At 45.1% G+C, this 26,636-nt stretch overlaps 1 protein-coding gene across 1 annotated transcript in view; it reads left to right on the top strand.

Moving 5' to 3' along the window:
• C6 (complement C6) overlaps positions 1 to 26,636 on the top strand; it is a 770,728-nt gene that overhangs the window by 179,772 nt on the left and 564,320 nt on the right. The window contains exon 5 of the mRNA XM_085631171.1: positions 23,246 to 23,387. Coding sequence (XP_085487297.1) covers positions 23,246 to 23,387 — 142 coding nt within the window. The remainder of the gene's footprint in view (positions 1 to 23,245; positions 23,388 to 26,636) is intronic.

Below are 26,636 nucleotides of genomic sequence, written 5' to 3'. Positions count from 1 at the left end.
GGCCAATTTATCATTATCTTACATTCTGTCCATAAATCTGCTGGTACTATTATGTCAAATAGATTATTTAGATCAATCCATAATACTGTAGATAATTTTACAAATCTGTCCACTTATCTATACCACTCGAAAGGCTTTTCGCGTAGTCAAAGGACATCATTGGTAAATGATAAAATATCCTGTCTCGTCCATGGAACATGTACATATCCTCCTCCTGGAATCTCTCTCATGGGACACTCTGTCACTACTTTTTCTTTTTCTCTCACAGGGAACGCTGCAAATGTCTTTTCTGAGGCATCATATCTTTTTCTTTTTTTTTTTTTTTTTTTTGAAACCGTTTATTACAAGACTCAAAAATATACAAATATGGGCCTACAACCTTCCGGCCGGCCGCTAGCAATGAAAGGAGCATACGATATACATTTATAAAACACATGGTGCTGCGGCCGAGCATGCACAGGAGGTAACATCGTTGCGAGCCACACTATCCAGACCCCACTATACGGTTCCATTTTAAACTTAAAGAACAACAAATACAAACAAACCCACAAGGCAATCCTCAATCGGAAATAGCAACACGTGCTCCCCTAGAGGGGGGATCCTAGCCATCCATAGGAATCTCAAGAGGGGGGGAGAGATCAGAACTAGGGCTGGGTACACCTGCCCAGGTACCGGGGGGATGAGTTGACTAAGGGGACGGGGCCGGCGACGGATCAGGCAATAACGGTGGAGCACAGATTCCCCCGCGGTAGGCGTTCCAGGGGCCCCATACTTTCACCCATGTCGCAGGCTTACCTCTCGCCACATACACCACCTTTTCCCAAAACATGCACCAATCCATATGTTCCTTCCAGGCCGAGACAGTCGGGGGCCTCTGGGATCCCCACAGCTGGGCAATATCACGCTTGGCAACCATATACCCCAGAGTCACCCACCACGTCTGCGGCACCGAGTAATCGGTAGGCTCCCACACATTCAACAGGCATCTCCTCGCTTCGGGCAACAGCACCACATGCGTGACCACTCGCAGCACCTCATGCACACCACGCCAGAACCCCTCCACCTCCGGGCACTCCCACAAGATATGCAGAAAAGTCCCCAGCGCACCACACCCACGCTTACACAAACCGTCCTCAGCATAGCCCATACGCAGGGGCTTTGGCCCCGTCATGTAGACCCTGTGGAGTATCTTGAGCTGGACGAAACGAAGGCGAGCCGGTATGGCCACCTCTTTCGGGGAGGCCACCGCGGAGATCCAGTCCTCGTCGTCCAGCTCCAGCCCATCGGCTACCCAAGCCTCACGAAGGGCAGTCAACAAGTCTGAGCGGTCGTTGATCAGTTTTTTGTAGATCAGTGAGATCGTGCTGTCAGGGACGTGTCCATCCAGCACTCTATCCTCCAGGGGGGAACACTCCGGGATGGAGGCAACGTCCGGAAAGACGGAGCCCAGCGCATGCCGGACCTGCAAATACCGAAAGTACTCGCTGCCCTGCAACTGAAATTCCGTCTGCAGCATCTCGAACGTTTTAAATCCTCCCCTCGTCCAGAGATCCCTCACTTTGCTAATGCCTATTAAGTCCCACTTCTCAAAGCCCTTCGAGGTCCACAAGGAGCCCAACCGCTCAGACGCGTATAGTGGTGACGCCCGGGTCAAACGGTCCTTCCACCCCATAGCTGCATTGGCCGCGTGCCACACTCGCACCATGACACGCGTGGGGCCCGTTAGGCGAGCGTCGGGCGCGCTAGAGTAGAGCGCTCGATTATGGTCACCACCTGGAAGAAGCATCCTATCCATTTCAAACGCCGGGTTTAAGGCGGGCCCATATAGGCCCTGATTAATCGCAGCTAGCTGGGAGGCCCAATAGTACCGTTTAATATCCGGGAGGGCAATCCCCCCGTCATACCATGGGAGCGTCAGCTTAGCCAGGGCAATACGTGGCCTCCCGTCCCAGAACAGGCGGCGCTGCAAACTCTCCACTTCGCGGAAGTAGCGTGCTGGGACGAGGTCCATAGTGTTCTGCAACGCGTACAGGAAACGCGGCAGCGACATCATTTTAAACAATGCCGCCCGGCCGAGCGGCGAAAGCGGCAAACGCCGCCAGCGCGCGACATCCTCTTTCAGACGCTGGAGGGGGGGAAGCAAGTTCCGATCATACCGAGCCTCGGGGTCCAGAGTAATGAAGACACCCAGGTACCTAAATCCCTGCGGGGCGACCTGGATCGGACAGCCCCGCGGGAGGATAGGAGCCTCCCCGGAGAGAACATACACACACGATTTAGCCCAGTTGATGACCAGACCGGAGTTACGACCGAATGAATGCAAAACATCAACCAGTACTATGAGTGATTTACGTGGGGAAGCTAGGTACAAGAGGATGTCATCAGCGTATAGGGATACGCGGTCCTCATACTCAGGGGTCCAGCGGAGACCACGGATGGAAGGCTCCCACCGCAGCCACTCCGCCAGGGGCTCCAAGGCAAGTGCAAAGAGGAGCGGCGAAAAGGGGCAGCCCTGCCGTGTGCCCCGGCCCAGCTCGAACGGAGCCGACACTCTTCCGTTCACCACCACCTGCGCCAATGGGCCCGAATACAGCAATTTGACCCAACTGATGAACCCTGGGCCAAATCCAAACTTCGCAAGCATCGCCCAGATATATGGCCATTCAAGCGTGTCAAACGCCATGGTGGCGTCTAAGGACGCCAAAATGGCCGGCTCCCGTATGAACGGGGCACGTGCGAGCACACCGTGCAAACGCCGCAGATTAAGGGCTGTGTTGCGATGGGGAATAAAGCCAGACTGGTCCTGATGAACCAAATCACCCACCACGCCGACCAGCCGATTGGCCAGTACCTTGGCAAGAATCTTGGGCTCCGCATTCAGCAGCGAAATGGGCCGATAGGATGTAACCCGGTCCCGAGGTCTCCCCTCCTTGTGGATGACCACGATTGTAGCCAGACGCTGGTCCAGCGGGAGGGAGCCCACCGAGTGTGCCGCCAGGAACATAGCCCAGAGGTGGGGTGCCAGCGTATCCGGTCGCAACTTGTACAACTCGATAGGGAGACCATTCGGACCCATGGCCTTGCCGGAAGCGACCGAGCGTATGGCGAGGGCGATCTCGTCGGAGGTGGGAGCGGCGTCCAACGACACCCTGTCATCCCCGGAAAGGGACGGCAGCGCGATATCACTGAGCAGGGCACGGGAATCCTCTTCCGAGCAGGGAGACACCGGGGAATACACCCCACGGAAATAATCCGCGAAGCAGGAGACGATTTCTTCTGGCTCAGTTACACACACACCATCCGTTTTCTCAATCAGCGGGACCACACGATTCGCTCTCTCTTTTTTGTCCAACCACGCTATAAGTTTACCAGCCTTATCACCCACATCATACAGTCGCCCCTGTTGCTCTCTACTGAGGCCCCTGGCCGCCTCCGTGACGAGGGCCCTATAGGCCGCTTGCTTGAGTTGGAGGACATGTAATGCGGCATCCGTCACCCCACCTTCTAAATTACCCTCCAACTCGGCTATTTCAGCCTCCATCCGGGTCACTTCCTCCCGCTCGCGCCTCCGGGCGTGGGAAATAAGGGATAGGGCCTCCCCTCTGAGTACTGTCTTGAAGGCCTCCCATAGCGGTACAGCCGAAGGCACGGACCCCACATTCTCATCAAAATATCGCTGAAGGGATTTAATCAATTCAGCGCGAATGGTGGGGTCGCGCAGGTACCAAGGATTGATTGGGACCACCCTACCCTCACCCCTCGGAAAGACATCAAAGTGCAGTAGGAGCGGGGAGTGGTCCGAAATACCCCGTGGCAAATGGCGCACCTCTCCCACCCTCCCAACATAGGCCGCCGGGACAAGGACATAGTCTAGTCGTGAGAGACTACCATGGGCTCCCGAGTGGAAAGTGTACTGCAGCTGCGTGGGGTGTTTTAAACGCCAGCAGTCCACTAATCCAAATGTATCCAAGAGGCCGGGTAGCCACGCCTGTGCCCGGGGGAGGTCCCTAGGGGGGTGACGATCCACAGTCCCAGATACTACCGCGTTGAAATCCCCCCCCACAACTAAAAGCCCCCCCGGAAGGCCAAGGAGAAGGCGCCCAAGGTCCGCAAAGGTGGTCGACTGCAGCCCCGGTGGGATGTATACTGACACAAAGACAACCACTTTGCCCTCCAGTCTTCCCACCAAGACCGTGTAACGTCCCCTGTCATCGTGGAGCACCTCATCAATCTCCAACGGGAGCGAGTTCTTCACCATGATGCCCACACCCCTTGAGCCAGACGTGAAGCCCGAGTGAGCCACTAGGCGATAGCCACGCCGATTCATGGCGCAGAAAGGAGTTGCCAATGAGGTGTGTCTCCTGCAGAAAGACTACATCGGGCGAGATTCGCTTCAAAAACTGCAGGACCACACCCCGTTTGATCCTGTCCCCCAGTCCATTCACATTCCAAGACAACAAAGTTAGTTCCCTACCCCCCATCATATACAGAAGCCATCATTCGTCCCCCGGAGAGCACTTTAGAACTAACACAAAAATACGTTTGCCTTGTGATAAAAACGAACAACACCCCATCCCTACCCACCCACCCCAACAGAACTCCCCCCTCCCTGCACCCCTGCATGAGCCCGAACAGCCCCCCCAACGTGCAGTGTGCCTGTCGCCCCATATATAGTTAGACTAACTAGACCCCCTAGAGGAGGAGGGAGAACCCCCAATAGACCCAACATAACCTCCATAGGAGGGGAACTTACAAAAACTGACGCAGAATCGAAAGTGGCATCATTTTCGTCCAGAGTGAGGCCCAATATTAGACCCTCAGTCCCGATCCAGCGTGCCGTCTCCCCCCGCCCCCCCGATCACGATCCCCGGGCAGAGTATCCAGCCAGTCCCCGGCCGCTTCGGGACGATCAAAGAAGTGCGTGCGACCATCCACCTCCACACGCAGCTTGGCCGGGAAAAGCATGGCGTATTTGAGGTTTAGGTCCCGAAGACGGCGTTTGACGCCTAGGAAGCTCAGTCTCTGCTTCTGGACCGCTGGGGTGAAATCAGGATAAAAATTAACCTCCATATTGTCAAGCTTGACCGGTCCATGCAGTCTGGAGGTTTGCAGGATAGCGTCTCTGTCCCGAAAATTGAAAATCCGGGCGATGAGAGGTCTCGGAGGGGCTCCGACCTTCGGACTTCCCCCGGGAACCCTGTGGGCCCTCTCCACAGCGAAGAATTTGCTCAGCCCCCGTGGCTGGAGATGGGTAGCAATCAGGTCCTCCACAAAGAGATCCGCCGCCGCCTCCTCGCGTCCCTCGGGCACCCCGATAATGCGGATGTTGTTCCTCCGTGCCCGACTCTCGGAGTCCTCCAGGCGTCGATCCATAAGCGCACTCGCCTGACTAAGCCGGCGCACCTCTGTTTGCAAGGCCGCCACATCTGTCATTAGGCCCGATGCGGTGTGGGCCAAAGAATCTACTCGGTCGTTGGTTTTGGAAAGATCGGCCCTCACCAGGCCAACATCCACGAGGACCGAGTCAATCTTCTGTGCCAGTGTATCAAACCGCTGGCCCACCGAGGCCTTCATCTCGGCAATGGCGCCCATGACATCTCGCAGAGTCAGATCTGCGGGCAGGTCTGGGGCATCAGGAGGGCTCTCAGGGGACTTGCGCGGTCCATCGGGAGATCCCTTCTGGAGGGTATAGCGGTCCATACTGTTGGCCTGATGGACGGCGCCACGCCGGGTCGATTTGGTCTTTGCCCGGTCTCCATCTTGTTTCGTGGCCATGGCCACCAGTCTCCCAGTCGCACCAGCCACGTCGTGTAGGGCAGGAAAGCAGGGCCACGAGCTCCGGGGGGGCCCCCTCAGAGTAGCGGGGTGAATCACAGCCTGCGGGCAGGCAGGGTCTCCCAGCAAGGCCACACCAACACCAAGGGCTCCGCGACCCAACCTCGCAGAGACGACAAGGTGGTGTGAAAGCGAAAGCGAAAGTGCGGGGTACGCGAGTCGCCAGGCCCTGCCTGCCGCTGTTGTTCACTTTGTCACTGGATCACCCCACAGCGCAAATCCGGGGTCCGGCGAGGGGAAGGCCGCAAACCTCAATCGGTGCTCACTCCGGTGTCCGAGGTCCGATTCGGAAGCGGGAAACGGGTGCCACCTCAGCTCAGGTTCACCAACATAGTCCCCTCATCCAGGGCAGGATAATTTCAGGATAATCGTAGGAGGTTGCGGAGGTCCTCGGGAGCCTCGCACCTACGCGGCCATCTTGGTTGCGCGCTAGGCTCCTCCCCCCCATCATATCTTTTTCGGTACCATCTGCTTCTCCATTTATCCACATCTCCCCATTTTCTAAATAAAATAATTATTTCTTTATTCAAATTTTCAATATCTTTTTCAGTAAAATCTATTCGATATGGTTTCTGCAGAGCCTTCACCATTTCAATATTTATTCCCATCTCATTAGCTTCTTCTTCCAGTCTTTCATGCAAAATTTTTGTTCTCCATGTTACACTCTTGCACAAAAACAATAACTCCTCATACTGATAAGTCTTTAGTTTTTCTGTGGGGATAGTCCCTACTATTAACTCTTCTAGTACCATTCGTAGTTTAGCCACATCTATTGAGAGTCTTTGTCTTTTCTCCGTAGGCTTCGTAACCACTCAGTCAATTCGTCTGAAGTAGGGCCTACTGATTTTTCTACATTACTTCGTTCTAAATCTCTTTGAGTCTCTAATGTTGATTCCATTGTCACTGTAGGTCTTTCTGCCGTATTTGGACCTAAAATCGAGTTATTTGAAACATTTGGCTCGATTATGCTCATTGTCTGTCTCCAAGGATTTTCATTTATATTTTGCTTTGACTTCTCTATCTGTTTATGACTGTTATAAGGGACCGTTAGACAATTTTCACTATCTTTATGTTTATCAAAAATTGCCATCACAGGGCCTATAGTCACTGGAACAGTTACAGCCTCTAAATTGTTTGTCAATTCTTTTCTCTTTTCAGTTAATTCTAAAGTTGTTTTTGCTAATTCTGCTGAATTTTCACCACTCACTTTATTATCTGGTTTTCTCTCTGTCTCTCTGATGGAATTATTTTTCCCTAATTCTTGGGATACTGGTTCAGTCTTAATGATTCGCAAAGTTTCATTCATTGGGGCACTTGGTGTCAATATCCCAGATTCTGTTTTTTATAAAACATGTCATCCAGAACATCATCCTCTGATTCATGCACTCCATACCCTCCTGATTCTACATTACGTACATTTTCTACCTCCGACTTCTTCAACATTTCTCACAGGAAACAGACCTTCAGTCATGTTTGCACTTCGCCAGCGTCTCCTTCTGTCATCATGATTCTCATGTCCATATGATCTGCCAAACATGTACCTATATCTTCCGCCACTCCTCTGTCTCTCTCTATCATGCATCTCATCTTCCCATTCTGTCAATGCTTCAAACTGTGTTGGTCTAGGTCTTGGTTCTAGATTCATCATTTTCTCTCTCAAATTGCTTAAAACTGCTAAATTAAATGAACCGTGCTCTAGAAATGCCAAGACTCCGTCATTTTTGTGTACTTTACCCAATTGTCTAACCAAATACAAGTATGATATCCGTACTTCGCAACCATAAAGGATGCGGGCATTTTTGGTGGAGGAAGTAACTGTCCTTCCCTAGTCACAATCGGCTTGTCATGTTTAAACCATTTCTTGATTTTCCCAAACCAGGACTTTTTCTCTTTTTCTGGTTGATCGTAATACATCATTTTGTCTTTGCTAGATTTTCCCTACGACTATTCTGTTGTTCTAACCAATCGTAGCGCGACTCACACTAACGCACCAATCCGGAGCGTCTATGTCACCTTTGCAATCCTCCACTCCTAGCGTGACTCTCACTAACGCACCAATCCGGAGCGTCTACGTCACCCTGAAATTCTCCACTCCTAGCGTGGTGTACACTAACGCACCAATCAGGAGCGTCTACGTCTCTAGCTGATTGGACAATCCCAGCGCGGTCTTTCTGACGTCAACAGCCGCTGCTCTTACTCCTGCTTCCACTGACCACTCCTTTACAAAATTTTCTCGGTAAGCTCTTTTCACTTTCTCTAACTTACAAATCTGTTAGTAACTACATAAAAACACCACCATTGTCCGCTTTGCTAACCCAAAGAATAGCAAAAGACCTTGCTTACAAGAATTCCATCTTTCTTGAGAGCAGCACTTACCTCTGCCCTACTACGGAATCGTTATTTCCATTGATAAAGTAGCACATCCCTCTACTTCACCCTTCTAACAAGCATCAGCTAACCGATTCTCCAGAATTAAGATACCTAGTTGGAGACGCAATGCTCCTGAGAAATAAAACCAGTTTCGCAATTATCCTGAATGCCTTTTCATTCATGCACTTTCACACAGAAAATGTAGTACATTCACACAGAATTCTGTCTTTCCCGAGAACAGTGAACAAATCTGTCCTACTACAGAATTATAACTCTCGTTAACAAAGTAGCACTTCCCACTACTTTATCCTTCTAGCAAGCTAAGGGAACACCTGTTACCTTTCCAGTTATCAGTGTTATCAGAGTACCTTCTGGCCTCCTGGTACTTAAGACCAAAGCTTCACAGATGACCTTTCGCTACCATACACTTCTCTCATACAAGAAATGTCTCTAATGGCAACACGCAATGATGCTACCAAATCGAACTCAGACAATGCGTCGTGCAACTCCAATTGTCACACGGTTTCCCCGTGTACCTACAGGGTAACAACAATTCCGTCTTTCCTGAGAGCAGCGCTTACCTCTGCTCTACTACGCAACCGTTACAAACTTCCGACTTCCTACATCCCAGAAGCCGTGCAAACAACATAGAATTCGACGTAACTCAACATAGAGTGTTAATACATAAACCAATACCAATCAATACTCAATAATCAATAAGCAATGTACAAGCAATAATCACCAAACCAAAAGAATGAAACCCGTTACTCTGCTACCAGAAAAACTGATGGAGCGCGGAAACCTGGGTAACGGGAATCTAGACAAAACCCATACCTAATATCCTCCCTTCGTCACAGACCAGATACCACATTAACACATTCGCACATCATTCATTGGTGGGGCCCATAACACCAACACTCATACATCACGTTTACACCGGTCTGCACATACAGGAGAGATGAGCGGTTCAAGCGCTGACATGAAAGGAATACCCTTAAACCAATAGGAAAACTATTATCTTACATAACTATACATCAAATCTTTACACTAACGAATCCCAGTTCACCAACTTCTAGATACTCCTTCCATATAATAGATTGATTATAGTGATTTAGGCCAGCTAAACCCACATTTACAGTTTGATCTTCCCTCCCTCAATAAATGACAAACCACATTGCTTGTAAATCAAATTTAGTTTATCTAATTTTTGCAAGGATTTATCTTCATTTAGTAATTTATTAAATCTTTACACAAATCACAGAACGTCATATTTACCTAATCTGGCTATTAGTCGCCCTCTAGGTCATCAAATTTAGTTGTCAATCAGTCAGTAATGCAGCACGCTACAGCCCCAAGGTTTGGGTCAGGGACCAGAGACGTGCAGTTATCGATCAATGCCCATATTTAGGAAGTCCTTTGTCCATCAAGAAAATTGGGTAGCATTCAGTCTGTCAAAGATTCAGGAACACAGCAGTCTCGTGGCGTCACCGTTGTCTCCGTCAGCAAAAGGGTAAGCACGAGATAGAAGGTAGTAGTAGAAGCAGCTTTTCCTCTCTATTCTAACGTCCCTTTTATAATGAAAGTAAGGTCTAAAAGATACATTTCTAAAATTTGGGCTCATCCCATTGGTTGGTTAGGATCGTCCGGTAAGGTTTCACATAGTTCAGGAGGTTAGGTCATTAGACATGATCCATCCAGTTTCTTGCATTAGTCCTTTGTTTGCAAATTTGACAGGCATCCCATCGTGACCTTGCTTGGGTACAGCAAGTCTAGGGTCATGTCGAGGCCACCGGTACATGATGTGGCGCAGGCGCACTTCGCCCGAAACCTCGTGAAATGGCGGCCATCGCGTCGAGTTAGCCAGGCGGCCATCTTGAATTTAGGCCCAACGGACAACTTAAGCGAAACAAACACAAAAAATAATTAAAACATAGAAATAACGAATAAAATGTTACGCCCTCACTAATTCCCCTATGTGCTTGCAATTATCTAGCATATGGCGACATTTAAAGCGTTCATATTCACCCAGTGATGTCATCTGGTGCAACATACGATAACGTCACAAAAGCAACATATATCATGCAATATTCTATTTTTCTAGTATTAGTATGCATATGTGTGTTAATTACAAATTATATTAGCCATGCAAAATGCAAATCCCACGTGTATTTCGCATATTAGTAAGATTGATTAAATCTCATGCAAACACAATTCATAAAATTATAATTAGTATTCTAATTAGCTGATACATGCAGAATAGGGGGGTATACAAAATGTTGTACTACCCGCTCCATCACTTGCATTCCAGGTGATGATTTAGAAAGGCTTTTGAGACTGATGAATGGATTCTTCTTGTTGCTATGGGACTTAGACCTGAGGCATCAGACGGGATATTGGGCTTCTTTTTAGCAGATTCTCCCATGCCAATGCCTAATTAGATTTGATATGCAGAAAGAAGTGTTCTTTCCTTGTCTTGTGGTCTAGGCTGATCCCCGCTACATTCAGTCGTTTTAGCCTTCATTTAGTTGGTGGCATTTAAGATTTGTTTTGGATTGTAACTGATGTAATTTTGTGGAGTGATGGTGGGGAAGCTGGCCAGTAACATGAGTAGTACCTTCCATCATTTCTTTTGTAGACACCTATGTGCAGCTCAATCAAGAGCTCTCTGGCAAGAGTGCTGTGCTGAGGGGGCCCCCTGGTGCTTGGGCACCCCCGCACTGCGGGGGCTGCGGGGGCCTGTGTTATGCCCCTGGTCTGATGTGTTTTTATCCAGGCCCCATTATTTATTGCGACTTGCCTTCTAAACTTTGCTTCCATACTCATTTGCTGTGTTGCAAGATGCAATGGCCATGGGGGCAAGCAAGCATGCGGATGACATTTATCGTTCTGAGACAGAAAGAAATATACTCAGACGGGGAGAGACAGACAGAGAGAGATGGCAAAATAGAAAGCAAAGAGAGATAGAGATAGTTAGAGATTGAGAACGATAAAGACAGGAATATTCTGCTAGTTTTAGCATTCCCTACACTTTACTTTAGCAGCACTATCAATTATTTTCTGAATGTTCCGATTTGGCAAAGCATTCTAACCAGGAATCAGAATGAGACCACCGGATCCATTCCACTTGTTGATCTGGACTAATTACATGTGCAGGGTGGAGTAGAAAAACTATTCACCTGCAGATGGACGAATTATAGCACATTGCCGATAAATGATGAAACACTGTAGTTCTCCAGTTTTCCCCAAGAAATGGACTATAACCGTAAGGTTTGACAGTAATTAAAGCCTCAGCTTACTCAGAAATTGGCAGTCCCGTGATTCTTCCTGTTTCGCATAAAGAAGTCATTTTGAAGGAGCACGAGCTCTCTCTTTGACTGATTCTACTCTACCACACCATGTTTAGCTATGTATTTGGAAAATGACAATATGGTGCTTTTCACTCACAGATAACCACTAAATAGGTTTAGCCCATTTGGTACACTTGTACACAACTCCTACCTCTTTAAAGAGGGGACTTTGACCACTACTGCTGTAAATACTACAAAATGCAGTTTGTGAATAATCTCAAATGAATTCACACTCAAAGTCCCACGCTGTAATGGACCCCAAACCAGAACCTAACCCTGTGTTAGCTATGGAACACAGATTGAAATCCTAGCTCTGTGGATAAAGAAATGTCCTGAAGAAAACTGTGCAAGGTGAATGGAGAAGTCCAGTTCCACTCAGCTGATCGAGGTAATACACCAGCTAATTTTCAAGCCACAATTTAAAATGCTGACAGGATTCTCTTACCCAATCATCTTTCCTTGGCCGATAAAAGGAATACCATTAAGGTGGGTGATCTTAACTCCTGATCTAGCTAACCACGAGGTACGGCCACAGCACGCTCCCTCCACAATGTACAGAGTAAAGAAACCTATCGCAAAGTAAATTGAAGAAAATTTCCCTAAAGAAAACTGAAGAAAAAGTTTGAGGGAAATAATCATTACTTAGCCTTTTGACATACAAATTTAGGAATGCTGACAAGGGTTTAAATCTACTACAACAACCATTAACAAAAATCATTATCTTAACTCTATGCCCTACTCTTTCACCTCCAAAAAAACATTTCCATACAGTCACATCTTCATACATTACAGCCCATTTCTTATAGCCATCCACGCCAGTGCATCCATAACCCATTACCACTCACCTGGATTCGAGGTGCTAATCATCGTCACCATGAAAGATGCCTCTATTGTAATCTTTCCCTAAATGATCAACTCCACATGTAAGGCTTGTTCACAAAATGATTAATTCCAGATAACGGAAACACCACCAACTCATCCTGGCTCTGGTGAGGACTGCCCAACAGAAAGATTTTAATTCACGACATGAGGGGAAATATAACTTGCTGTAATGTTCTACTCAATTGGAAAATTACTACATCCATTGATCACTACAACACATCATCGACCTTGTTCCCCATAATAATGAAAATAACGAAATAATACTACATATAAACAACACAGAAATATATGGGGATAAATGCTGTGATTAGGCACACCAGATATAGGAAAACACAAGAGTGGGGAACATGCATGTTGTACAAAGAAAACAAATATGACTTAGATTCTGTCACACCCCAAACCTCAATGTGAGGGAAACTTTCAATAATGTCTTTGGAAGCCCTTTCACCCGGTAGTTGAACTCAAAGTGTGGCAATGTCTCCATCTTTTACTTTGTCTATCTCCTCCTTTGCACAACTTAACACTCTCATCAGATGAGATACCACCCTCACTCATTGTTGAAGGGTTGAACCTGCTTTACTGATCGTATCTGTTTTCTATACACCCCAGTCTTCCAACGTGTCCACATTACCTTTTGCTTGTACAATCCTCTGAGGTTTGGAAGCATGAGGAAGCCTTTGGGCAACTTCCCTCTGAGTTTCCACACAAACCGTATCTCTGCACCTGCACTCTGACCTGCTGACATCATTTTTGAGATGATATATACATTTATGTTGGTGCTATTCAATCTTCTTGGAAACCTTGCTCCTATCTTTCATCTTAACATTCTTACTTTCAATCAACCGAAATAGGGAACAACTGCAAGCATTCCTTGTAATGACTCAAAAAGTGACACTGCATTCAGGGGGGAGGAGGGGGGGCTATACACTTATAGCATCTCCTGCACTTCCCTGAAGACTAGCATATAACTCATCATAGCCACCTGGAAGCGCATCTTCAATACTTGAAGCATCCTTTCAATTAAACTGGTTGAATTAGTTACACTGCAGTTCATAGGTGTGTCACACTCATATCCTTCTTGAAATTGCAAAATGTATCCTACAACACACTGCAAACCTTTATCTGTAACTATTGTCCCTGAAATCTCATTCCTGTAAACCTCTGCCAGTAGAATATCTAGTTCCACCTTTGTGCTAATTATTCCTACATTCTTCATGCACCACCACTTCGATGAGTAGTCCTCTTGGCATATAGCTCTCAAAAGATAGTTCTGAAAATCCCAACAATGTTCAGTCTGAGTTTGCTCAAAGTACCTGCTGCCACTTCAAAGGGAGACAAAGGAGATTTCCACACTGTCTTGATTTGTCAATCCTGGCACGCTGACAACACTCGTGGGCAATACAACTGTCTCATCCACACCACAAATTCTCATTCAAGCAAAAGGTGAGTGTTCACGCCTACTATCATCACCTTGTCCTCCTAGCCTCCTACGCATCTCCTGGTGCCAGAACTTGTCGCACCCTTACCCTGCAATCATAAACCCACTCCGAGACTCCCATAGATATTTTTTAAAAGAGACAATTATAAACACATAAACGTTAGTATTCAAAATGCAAGGAAAATTAAACGAACACTACAATGAATTCAGACCATAGCTGGCATCTACTCCAGTTAGAGATATAACTAGCCACAAACCAAACACCACCATCTCCTCTGGTTGCCGCTGCAAATTTACCAAAACATTTACTTCAGCAGCACATTTATGATCATGGCAAATAACAGTAACCTGCCAACCTGTAAAGAGGTCTACAAAGGCAGTAAGAACAAGAAAAAGTAACCAACGTTGGAAAAGCTATTAGCTTTGCCAATGTGTTTTAACTATGTTGTACACAGGTGTGGCTGCTGTTAAGTATGGCTAAAAGTTAGTGACATAGTAGTAGAGAGTGTTGTTAAGTGTTATGGAGAAGAGTTTCATGGAGTAGAGTATAGGGAAGTGGCGTATAGTGGAGCACTGTGTTGTAGAGTATAGTGTGGCATATAGTGGAGTGGCCTTAAATGGCAAAGAGTTGAGTTTCAAAGAGTGGAACAGAGTGTCATAGAGTGGAGTGGTTTAGAGTGGCGTGGAGTAGAGTATCATAGACTGGAATGGAGTACAGTGTCATATAGTGGAGTGACATAGAGTGGAGTATCGTAGAGTGGAGTGGCATAGAAGTTATTTTGGTCAGAAAAGCCAAGGCCAATGATCTACTTCTTCCTTGTCCAACAATCCATGGAACATCTCCCACAAATTAATAAAAGTAAGAACTTCAGGAATTCCCTTCAACACTGCCGTCAGCATTGATACCCAAGTTAACACTGGGACAAGGGGGATTCTCTCACTCCTCCATACTGACAGGAGAAAAAAGACAAAAAGAGCCCGCATTCTGGCTAACCATGTCACTGTAACATCATCTACTTTAGGTTCATCGAGAAATGTATTGAGCAGATTACATAGACTTTATACCAAAGCAGTCAGGATGTTCCTACTCAGCTTCAGAAAGTGGGACTGCATCAAACCTAATAATACAACCCTCCAAAGGACCTAATAGATGCTAAGATTAAATTCAAGGTCTCGTGCACCGTAAGGAGAGTGTACAGGGGCATGGGTGTGACAAACCTATAGCATATAACACCTGCTAGATCACCATTTGAAATCTGGGTTCAATATTGGACTGCATGGTTTAAAAATAAAATGATACGCTGAGATACAAGCAGAATGCAGGCGAGCCACTTGTTTATCTAATTTCGCCCTTACCAATTGAAATGTCAGCTGTGGTATTTTTTTAAGAACTAGAGAAAAAAGATCCAAATAATTCTGCTGGCACAGCTAAAATATGAATAATTGGAAAATAAGACCGAGTCTGCTGAAGGAGCCCAGATTTGCACCAAATATAATATTTTACACTGATTCATGATACGAACTGTAGAATAGGGAGAACCTACGCCCATCTGCAGGACCAGTGGATCGCAAAGTGAATTAAAAACTGAGCCTAATGTAATGTATCAAAAGAGACTTACTTTCTTTAATCATTAGATTTAATCATATAATCTTTAAAGTTATATCTGCAATATAGTCAGAAAATAAAAAAACAGAACACAAAGTCAATTTATACCAAGAAATTTAAAGTTAGAGGGAACTCTCCGTCAAAAGAGGTCTAGGCAATAAAAATAAGATTTGAAAGTACATAAGTAAATACACAAAAATGAAGTACTTCTAACAAACATAGGGGCATATTATCAACGGCCAGCGATAATTATCGCTGGCCGTTCATAGCGATAGAAATTTTATCGCCAGCTATCGCTGAATATTATCGCCATGGTTACGCTATATTTACAACGCATAGCGCTATGGCGATAATATTTCAGCGATAGCAGTGTTTTCAATGGACTATCGCTGGTTTTCCAGCGATGTTCCATTGAAAACAGCGATAACATTGCTGATAGGACCCTGTGGTCCTATCAGCATAATCCATATCCCATTAAAAGTATGCTTTAGTCAGGAATTTAACATGTGTCAAATTCCTGAGTTAAGGCTGAGGTAGCGCGATTTTTTTTATCGCTGCACCTCCTTGTTAATATCGCGAAGCTGCCTTCACGATATTAACATGTGTTGTTTTCACAGCCACGCCTCTTTTGCATCTCATTAGCGATGCGAGGCGAGGCTGTGAAAAAACAGGCTCTACATCAAGGAAACACGCGCTAGCGTGTCCTTGATGATATTGCGATATAATTATCGCCGCTTTTCGCCCAAAAACGGACGCTAAAGCGGCGATAATTATATCGCCAGCCCTTGCTAATATGCCCCATAGCTTCAAATAAACAAAAGAACAGCAGAGAGCTTGAGCACTTACAAAAAATGGAGGGGCATATCAGCAAGGTGGCGCTATGAAATTTTCGCCACTTTTGCGTCCGTTTTCGGGCGAAAAGTGACGATAATTTCATCGCCTTATCAGCAAAGACACGCTATCGCGTATTTTGCTGATTTAGCACCCCTTACAACAACGCCCAGCTTTGCATCTCTAATGAGATGCAAAGTGGGCGTTCCGTGCCAAAATAACTGGAGAAATGTCACTAACCGACATTTCTCCAATTATCTAGCTGCACGCAAACAAGCAGAGCGATAAGAAAAGTAGCGCTAACCACAGTTATCGCTACTTTCCTTACGCCTGCTTGTAATTTGATTTAGCCAAGTAATCCAATGGGAGGTGGATTACATGGCTAAGACCACCCTGCCCTATCAGCAAGGTATCGCTGGTGCAGTGCAGTGCACTGCGCTCTTAGCGCGAGGATAATTATCGCCGGCCAATGCTGAATTTTATTGCGGCGATAGCGTGCTATCAGCAACGCTTATCTCCAAAGCGATAAAATTCAACGCGCAAGCTGCCAACTGTGCGATTATCGCTGGAAATCCAGCGATAATCACACAACGTTTGGCGAAAACTTGCTGATAGGGCAAGGCAGACTTAGCCATGATATCCACCTTCCATAGGATATCATGGCTAAGTCAGTTGAAAAGCAGGCGTAAGGAAAGTAGCGATAACCATGGTTAGCGCTACTTTTCTTATCGCTATGCCTGTTAGCGATTCCCTTGATAATTGGAGAAATGTCGGTTAATGACATTTCTCCAGTTATTTCAGGAAGGAACGCCCACTTTGCATCTCATTAGAGATGCAAAGATGGGCGTTCAGAAACCAGGCGCTAAGGCAAGGATTCACGCGATGGCGTGACCTTGCTGATATAGCAATAAAATTATCGCCGCTTTTCGGCCGCAAACTGCTGCAAAAGCGGCGATAATTTTTTATCGCCACCTTGTAGATATGCCCTAATACAAGTTATACAGACAAATATTGTGACTTTTAAAAATAGAATACATTCTGTTAGCAACGGATTTCGGACACGAGGTGTCACCTCAAATCAAATACATCTCTCTTACTTCACGTCCGGACGCATGTGTTTAATTATATTCTAATTGTGAATACAGGTGCATCCTTCATTATTCATATAATATATTCTCGTAAAAGTAAAATAACAAATACATTGCTCGAATCCAATCCCCTGCACATTACCTCATCATTCTTCCTGCATATATCGAGGCAAATGAAACTTCACAATGCACATTGTAAACATCACCTTCTGCCAACAGGCCAATGTTTTCTGCCTCGAAAAGTTGCATTTTGTAAGCTAAGGAAAAGTTGCATAGAGTAGCAAGCCCATCATTTGAAAGTGAATTCACATTGTTTTTCTGGTTTACAGAGAGAAACTCGTGCAGATATGTTGCTGTTCACTTTATTTAAAGGCCTACAGCTAGTAAAACAAACATGTCAAGTACATTTCGAATGTGTTAGTTAGCTTTCTCGCTTATAAGGGCACTTGCGTCTCGTTGGTATGTTAGGCGCCAGTGTCTTCTCTCAATAGTGTCTCATGGCATTGTCCTGAGTGACATGAGTTTTGGAATGCTGCTGTCACAATAAAGGCACTAGCGTCATCGCGTCTGTTTCAATGTGTCTTGCCAAACAGATGATGAGTGCTAACCCACAGAGGGAAGAAACTTCTGCGTGTTCCCGTGCAGGAACACTTTTGTTAACAGGATGTGGTTCTCCACAATGTAATGGCCTTCTTTGGAGAATTGAACATATTTAGACCTCCGACAGTATTCAGTTCTCATATACACAATTACTCCGGTTGACTGTGACTTTGTCAAGATGTCAATAACGGTGACAAGATCGTAGTTAAGAGGTGACATCATCCCATTGAAGCTTCATATAGGCCCAGCACAACAGACTGTGACGTAAACTCTAGGCAGTCAATGTAATCTCCAATCAGTCAACGGCTACTGCTGACAGCATTTCAGACACCATGGGGCAGATTTATGAGGCCCGTTGCGCCATCGGAACGTCACTTTTTGTGACGTTCCGAGGCGCAGAAGCCTGCGTGATATTTATCAGGCAGCACTGAGCCACTTTTTTTGGCTTAATGCTGCCTCATAAATATCAGCCCCTTTAACGCAGTGTTCTGCGTTAAAGGGGCGTGCAATGGGTGTTGCTGGGGGCGTTCCCAGCAACATCCATGGCCTTTTGACACTGCCCCAGATTTACGAGAAATCGTAAATCTGAGGCAGCGCCAAAAGCTTCCGCCTCCCCAGGGGAGGCGTAAGGGAGGCGCAACGGGGAGAAATATCTTTATTTCTCCACGTTTTTCCTTTTTCTATGTGTGCTGCGTTCTGCAGCACCCATACAAAGAGGAAAAACCTCTTGTGATTATTTTTGTACAGAAAGGTTTCCCTTCCTGTACAAAAATATTCATCCCCACAACGCAGGCACCCTTGCACCATGGTGCAGTGGTGCCTGCGTTGGCGCAGGCAGCCCATTGTGCGCCGGCGCAGGGGAAAAGGACAGGAATGCGCCGCATTTTATAGATACGGCGCATCCCTGCCCTTTTCTTTTGCCGTAGGGAAGCGCAGCCGGAAGGCCTGCTGCGCTTCCCTACGGCAAAACCTCATAAATATGCCCCCATGACTTTTTGTTGAGACTCCTAAGCAGCCGCCTAGGTACGGATGAAACAATTTCACCAGCAGGCAGTGCTTCCAATGAGCATGACGTGGCTAAGTAAGGAGGCATACTTGTACATCTATTGTCTGCTTGAAGCTCTGAGGTAGGCCGGTTTTAGCCCTTGTGGCTTAGCAATTTTTTGGGGGGTCCTCCCCCCCATGACCTCCTCTTCGGATTCCCTCACTACCACCTGGCAAAAGTGCACCTCGTCACTCCATAGGCCCTCTCTTACATGCATTTCATTTGTTATAAAGTGCTGGTAAATGCTGGTTTTACTACTCCACTCAGCTTTCCACATAAAAAACAGATCTGTTCTTTGCATCAGTCATATTTACCGAAAGCTGTGACTAGACAAAACTCTGATTTCTCTCTCTCTCTAACAGGAATATTAATCACAAGAGTGATTTTGACATTTTTATTGCTGCTGAAAACTGGAAGCACAAGGAAATTTGCAACAGGTGCTTGTAAATTGTACGTTCTTGCTAAACACAGCACCCCCCCTGAGTGCAGTGCCCCTCAAACAGGTCAGTGCCCAGTGCTGCTGCACCAGTTGCACACCCCTAAAGTCTGCCCTGCTGTGAGGCCACTTTCTTGATTGTCAATTCAAAAAATTATGGAGGCACAATTCCTCTGTATTTACAGTCTTTAAGTGTGCATAGGCCACACCAGTTGATTTTTTACATTCCGAGGCAACGTTTCAAACAGTCTGTGACATTTGATTTTCCCACTGGACAATTTTTCACCAGAGAGCAACATACAGATAAAAGTGTGGAATCGCATCTCACATCCAGTATGGTTCTGGATTCGTCTTGCAAATTTGAGAACTTTACTGAGCAGCTTATTAGAGACCAATTAGTTAAGGAGTGTTTTAAGGAAATGTCTCAAGAAAAAAACCTTTTTTAAAAAAAAATAAAAACGTTAGCAGAGGCAATTGATGCAGAAGATAGCATAGAATCTTCACAGGAAGAAGCAAAACCTCTTTGGCAAACACATGAAGGCTCCCTCAATGATATGAAAACTAAAAACTTGGAAAGTGGAAAGAAACTTTAAAAGAAAAGACAGTAGTAAGTAGTCCGAAATTGTTACAGGTGTGGATGTAATTGACACATGTGGCACATTTGGATTGTGATCTACAAAACAACTATTAGAGTTTCAGTTTGACTACCAATATTGTGGGTACTCATTTTTGGAAAGAACATGTTGCAAGTGTAGTTTTAGAGGGTGTACAAAAGGTCTACTTATGGATTCAGCAGCACAAATCTCTATCATTTCACATGTCCCATATGTTACCATTGGGAAAATTGAGAAATTGCAGAAATCTGATGATAAAAATCAGGATACCAGGAACCAAAATAGATTTGGTTGGATTTTTTGAGGGGTATGCTGAATATTGTACTTTTGCCAGGCAGGGAACATAACTTGTTGAATTTTCAGGGGTTTACAAATGGTGTATTTACACATAGTTTTGCCACCTTGCAGAAGAAAGAAGAGCAGTTGCCTGTGATTGGTGATTTTTCCGCATGAGATGGGAAATTCTCTCTCCTTGGCTAGGTTTCTGTGACTGTGCCGTGGCCTTCACGTCTTAAAAAGCAACCAGCATATTTGAAGGATTTTGCCTGATATTCCCTTTCCATTCCCCATCATGTGTATCATTTACCTTTGCTGTTTCAGAGTTGATATTATCTGATATCATTGGTTACAGTATAGAAGATTTTTTTTTATTACAGTTTTCAAGCTTTTGTGTATTGCAGCTTAAGGTGTGGCTCAGTCTCATTTGAGGTTTGGCTGTCCTCCTGTTTCTTTCTCTATGGGACATTTTAAGACAAGTAGAACTGTGTCTTGTATGCATCTTAGAAGCCGTCCCTCAAACTTCTAAATGCATATTTAGTTTGCGTATATGTTGAATATATTCTCACTTAAAATAACAGCCTCTGCAGGATATATATTGCCACATGGAGGAATAATGAACTAGAGGGTGATTTGCATGTAGCAACCCTTAGGAGACCAGAACTGCACAACCTCCCATTGGATGATCAAATCTGGGTCTGTTATGATCTCATTCGCCACTTAACTACAGTCTAAGAATTGATACAGGCACCTAATCTCGCCAAAATCACACTACCTGGATCGAATGTGAGTTAGCACACACACTCTGGATATCAAATGTGGGAATCACAGAATCAGCAAGCATGTATGTCAGTTTCCAAGCTATGCTGTCTGCAGTTTATGTACTAATTCATGAGGTTACTGAGTTAGTGCAAGTACCATAGACCGCACAATTTCTCCCAAAACTGGATCACGGCTCCTTTTTCCATGATACAGCATTGTTGCTAATTAAGGGTGCAAAATCAATTTTTACAATCTGCGGTATGCGGATGTGAAACTGCAGGCAGTCCCGCTGTTTCTACGGTTTTTGCAACCACCTGCCCTTAACTGGGATAAAGGGGCAATAGCTGCAGAACCCAGCATACCCTGCTGAACAAGAATTCTTGTTCTGCGCATTAAAAAAGACACAACATAAGAAACTGTTGTGCTGTCCAGCACTGTCAGGGCTGGGCAATGTCATTATCTTCATGGTATTTACATTAAGGTTAATACACTGGCTGGGCCGTGTTAATGCTCTTCAAAACACCGTTCCCCATAGGAAAGCTAGTGCGCATGTCTGCTGCAGCGCCAAGAGGATCCTGAACACAGGCATCAGAGCACACAGGCTTTGACGTACACTGCCAGAAGTCCAGACAATCTGTTAGCATTAAGTTGAATACATTGCCAACCCCTAACAGTGCTTCTAAAAGGAACTTTTTCTTATGGGTTTTTTTCTGACCGCAGAGGAAGAACCCATATTCTGCTTCTCGGACAGCAAAACAAAACAAAACAAGGTCATTCAATGTTGTTATTTTTATGTCAGTGGCAAAGATGGAACACCATACCTTCAAACATAAGCGATCCGAGGGTATATTTACAAGGAGATAACACCATCAGAACTTCACTTTTTCCGACGTTCTGGTGGCATTTGGGGGCATATTAACAAGCGGAAGCGATAATTATCGCTGGCCGCTCTTAGCAAGAAAAATGTTATCGCTGGCTATCGCAGGAAATTATCGCCATGCTAGCGTTGTATTAACAACGCATAGCGCAATGGCGATAATTTCCCAGCGATAGTGGTGTTTTCCATGGAACATCGCTGGTTTTCCAGCGATGTTCCATGGAAAACGGCGATAACCTTGCTGATACGACCCTGTGGTCGTATCAGCATAATCCACCCCCAATGGTAAGTATAGCTAAGTCTGCATTTTAGCAGACGTTAGTTTTTGGAGAAAACAGCTGTTTTTTCCCAAAACTAACGTCTGCTAAAATGCGTGGGCAGCCTTGTAAATATCGCGATGTGTACATCAGCGATATTTACATGGTTGTACTGCCCAGTGACGCCCGCTTTGCATCTCATTAGAGATGCAAAGGGAGGCGTCGGGTAGAAGGGTGCTAACATGCGCTAATGCATGTTATCACCCTCTTGTAAATAGGGCGATATTTTTATCTCCGCTTTTTTGGTTTAAAAGCCAAAAAAGCAGAGATATGGCCCTTGTAAATATGCCCCTAAGTCCTTTGCTTTAGTTAAAGGCAGGGATTAGCCACTTAAAGTGGCTTAACGCCACCTTGTAAATATTGCCCCTATTCACGCAAAAGGGTGTTGCAGTGGGTGCTCTGCTGCTACACCCATTGCTTTTTGATGCTGCACCATATTTACACGGTATGGGGTAGCGCCAAAAATATTGCCAGCAATAAGCAGGCAATACAAGAAGAAATGTTATATTTCTCCTCATATTTTGGCATTTCCAACTGTGCTGCATTCTCCAGCACACATAGAAACAGCCAATCGCCTGTAAAGATTGTTTATGTGCAGGATGGTGTCAATTCCTGCACATAAACAATCACCCCTGCAGCGCAAGCTGCTTCTTTAGCGCCGCATGCTTGTAAATACGTTGCATCCCTGGGTTTCTAAACTGACGTAGCGTGGCATTACCAATTTTGTCGTAACGCCGTGCTCCGCCAGTTTCTAGTAAATATGCCCAACCTGTCCAAATGAGTGAGCCTTTCAGTCACTTGCTGGAGCTCAGCCAGGATTATGTTTTTTATGTTTTTGACTGTTCGCAAACTTTTCGAACATAAATCCCAGGATTTAAATACTAAAATAAATTGATTTTCCATTCACTTTCTTTGAAACAGGTCGCTGCATTGCCAGTGGCCTGGAATGCAATGGAGAGAATAACTGTGGAGACAACTCTGACGAAAGAGACTGCAGGCGGAAGAAGGCACCGTGCACCAGGACATACGAGAGCATCCCCAGCGTGCAACTACTGGGCAATGGGTATGCAACTATTATCTGCCTCTTTCCTGGCTGTGCTGCTATTATCTAGTTATGTCTGTCAATAATGAGCTTGCTAGTATCCGGAGGCAACATTTTTGGGTCTGCTCTTTCCAGATTGCCTGCACCTTTGTTGAAGTGCCTTGGGGTTAGTAAGGCTAGAATAAAAGGTGTGGGTGTCTGCTTCTACAATGGATTAACAGCCAATGCATATATATATATATATATATATATATTACCTACTGGCGGTCGCCAGTAGGTAGTTATAGATAGGACCACGTTTCCATAGGAAATCCGCAACATTCTATTTTGAATAACTTTGGCGCCGGTGGACGAATCCTCGCGACTTTTTCAAAATAGGTGGGGCGCTACGCTCCGCTCCTTCCTTGAAAGTCTCGGGGGGATTCGTCAAGCGGGGGCTGAGATAAAAGGGGGGTCCCAAAACGCGTTTTTCCCATGCATTTTTCCATAGGACCTTTAGACAGGGCTACAGCCCGAACGGCTGAACAGAATTACTTGAAATTTGGCAGAGAGGTAGTCCCTAGGTCAAGGAAGTGCCTTTTGTAGGTTTGGTGTAAATCTGTTCAGTAGAATCTGAGAAAATAGCCTTTTAATCAATATATATATCTGTGGCAGCTTACCGTGCGCTTACGGTGCGCTTACCGTACGTGTACGGTGGCGTGCGCGAGCACGATTCTGATTGGCTGTTAGATCTTAGTAAACATTCGAATCGGTCGAAACCAGGAAGCGGCGGCCGCCATTTCGTGTTTTTCACTCAGAAAAAAAAGAGTGATATCTTGAAAAGGGGGCAAGGTGGAGAGTTACAGACCCCCTAACATTTGTAAGGGGGTCAAAGAAGGACAGAAAAGTTCAAAGAAAACATTTATTATTTTTTTTTTAAAAATCACGGGGTACGCGTACGGTAAGCTTACCGTACGCATACGGTAGAAAAAAAAAATAAAAAGAGAAATAAAATTCAGATTTAAGTGTTTAGATATTAGGGGGCTCTAAAAAGAGCCGTTGTGTTTATGAAGTGATTTTTTAGTGGTACCTACAAGTAAGTACCGATGCAGAGTCTAAGGTTCAAGAGGAAGACTCTGTTCCCTTCATCATTGAAGTGTACACCATCTCCTCTATAAATGTCTTGCATGTCGTAACGCAAGTTGTTGTGGTAAATGGAACCCATACCATAGTCACGGAGGAAAGCAGAAACAGATTTGTTGACGTGCTTTCTTGCTTTGTCAATCTGCGGACAGAAATGATTGGACCAGTTCCATTTTTGCCTTTGGCATATGTTAGAAAACACAAAGGCAGTTTTAGGGAAAAGTGAAAACAGTTGTGCAAAGGTGTCCTTCATAAGCATTTCCAGACCTACCCCAGTCAAAGTGCCTAGGTCATTGCCACCAAAGTGCACTATTATGAGGTCAGGGTGTTGGATTTGCATGAAGGATTTCACCAATGGCATCAATTGGTGCCAATTTAACCCTCTCTGACCAATCCATTTAATGTCTACATTTGGCAAAGCAAGGTCTCTCACCATACCTGTTTTCTCTGCATACTTTTCACTCCAGAAGACATAGCAGTGCCCTACAATCCACACTGTGAACATCTTCCAAGGAGATCTGGATGCACTCAGGAGGTGTAATTCAGTAGAATGGGAAAATGAAATGAAAGACAGTTTGGAAATGGAGGCATACATATTTTTTTCATAAAAAAAAGAACTGATTGGCTGTTTCATACCATTCTAGAATAAAAACTAGGCTGCATGTGTAAATTAATAGAAGCATGTTTTGTATTGGTACAGAAAAATGTGTTACCAAAGAACAGTACTTTGGATTTGCTGTTAGGTTTGAAAAGTCAAGCACTCTTGCTCTGTGGAATTGAAACATTGTTTGGCGAACTTCTGACCTAACTCCACACAGCAGTGTTCCATGAGCTGTTGCTCTGGTAGCAGGCAGAAGTCAAGTTGGGGGAAGGGTACTAGGCAGAAGTCAAGTTGGGGGAAGGGTACTTTTGGAAAAGGGTTGGTTTTCAACCAATAGAAAGAGAATAGAAGAGAGGTGTAAAGAAAAGAGATCCTGGCTCTGATAATCTGCTGTTTGAGTGCCACATTTCTTTCACAGCTAACTAATTTTAAAGGTGAGTTTAGAGTTTGAGAGGGGATGTATATGGTAAATTAAGAAATGAATAATAGAAATGGAATTCCTTTTGTTGAAGTTGTGTTTATCATTTTCTGTTTTGGGAGAAATTTAAATGTGAGGAACATGTAAAATAATATGGACTATGTTTTCACGATAAATTAAGGTGTACTGGTATAAAAAAAAGAATAGTTTAAGGGTTTGAGGTTGGACTCAGTAATGCAAATACATTCAGCATCACTAAGGCTGGTTGCCCTTGCTGGAATGTAGGCAGTCACCCAGGTTACACATGGTGGTGGTCTGAAAAAGCAGTTTGGACATGTGCAATTAAAAAAATCTGAAAAGTGGATTCATAATGTGTCAGTCTGTAAAAGTGATTATCACTTGTCAAAAAAAAGAGCAGTAAGTGTGCTTTCAAATTGGCAAAGAAATTTCGTTTTGTGACTAATGTGAAAATATGACTCTGTGTGCATATAGGAATTACAGGCAGAGATTTATTGTGTACTGCTCTGGTGATTTAATAGTTGCATTAGTAGTAAAAAGGGGGAGTCATTTCTTGGTGCAGAAGCAGACTCTTAGCACACACCCAGCTGCTTTCCATGTGGAATCATGCACAGTATTTACAAGCGAGTGGGGTTTGAGGTTTCAGTCTGTAATGCAAATACATTCAGCATCACTAAGGCTGGTTGCCCTTGCTGGTATGTAGGCAGTCACCCAGGATACACATGGTGGTGGTCTGAAAAAGCAGTTTGGACATGTGCTTTTTTAAGAATCTCAAAAGTGGATTCATAATGTGTCAGTCTGTAAAAGTGATTGTCACTTGACAAAAAAAGAGCAGTAAGTGTGCTTTCAAATTGGGAAAGAAATTTCGTTTTGTGAGTAATGTGAAAATATGACTCTGTGTGCATATAGGAATTACAGGCAGAGATTTATTGTGTACTGCTCTGGTGATTTCATAGTTGCATTAGTAGTAAAAAGGGGGAGCCGTTTTTTGGTGCAGAAGCAGACTCTTAGCACACACCCAGCTGCTTACCATGTGGAATCATGCACAGTATTTACAAGCGAGTGGGGTTTGAGGTTTCAGCCAGTAATGCAAATACATTCAGCATCACTA

The sequence above is a fragment of the Triturus cristatus genome, chromosome 2_1 (assembly GCF_964204655.1).
Source record: "Triturus cristatus chromosome 2_1, aTriCri1.1, whole genome shotgun sequence".
Classification (NCBI taxonomy): domain Eukaryota; kingdom Metazoa; phylum Chordata; class Amphibia; order Caudata; family Salamandridae; genus Triturus; species Triturus cristatus.
Note: the sequence above shows the minus strand (reverse complement) of the source record. Positions and strands in the feature narration are given on the sequence as shown.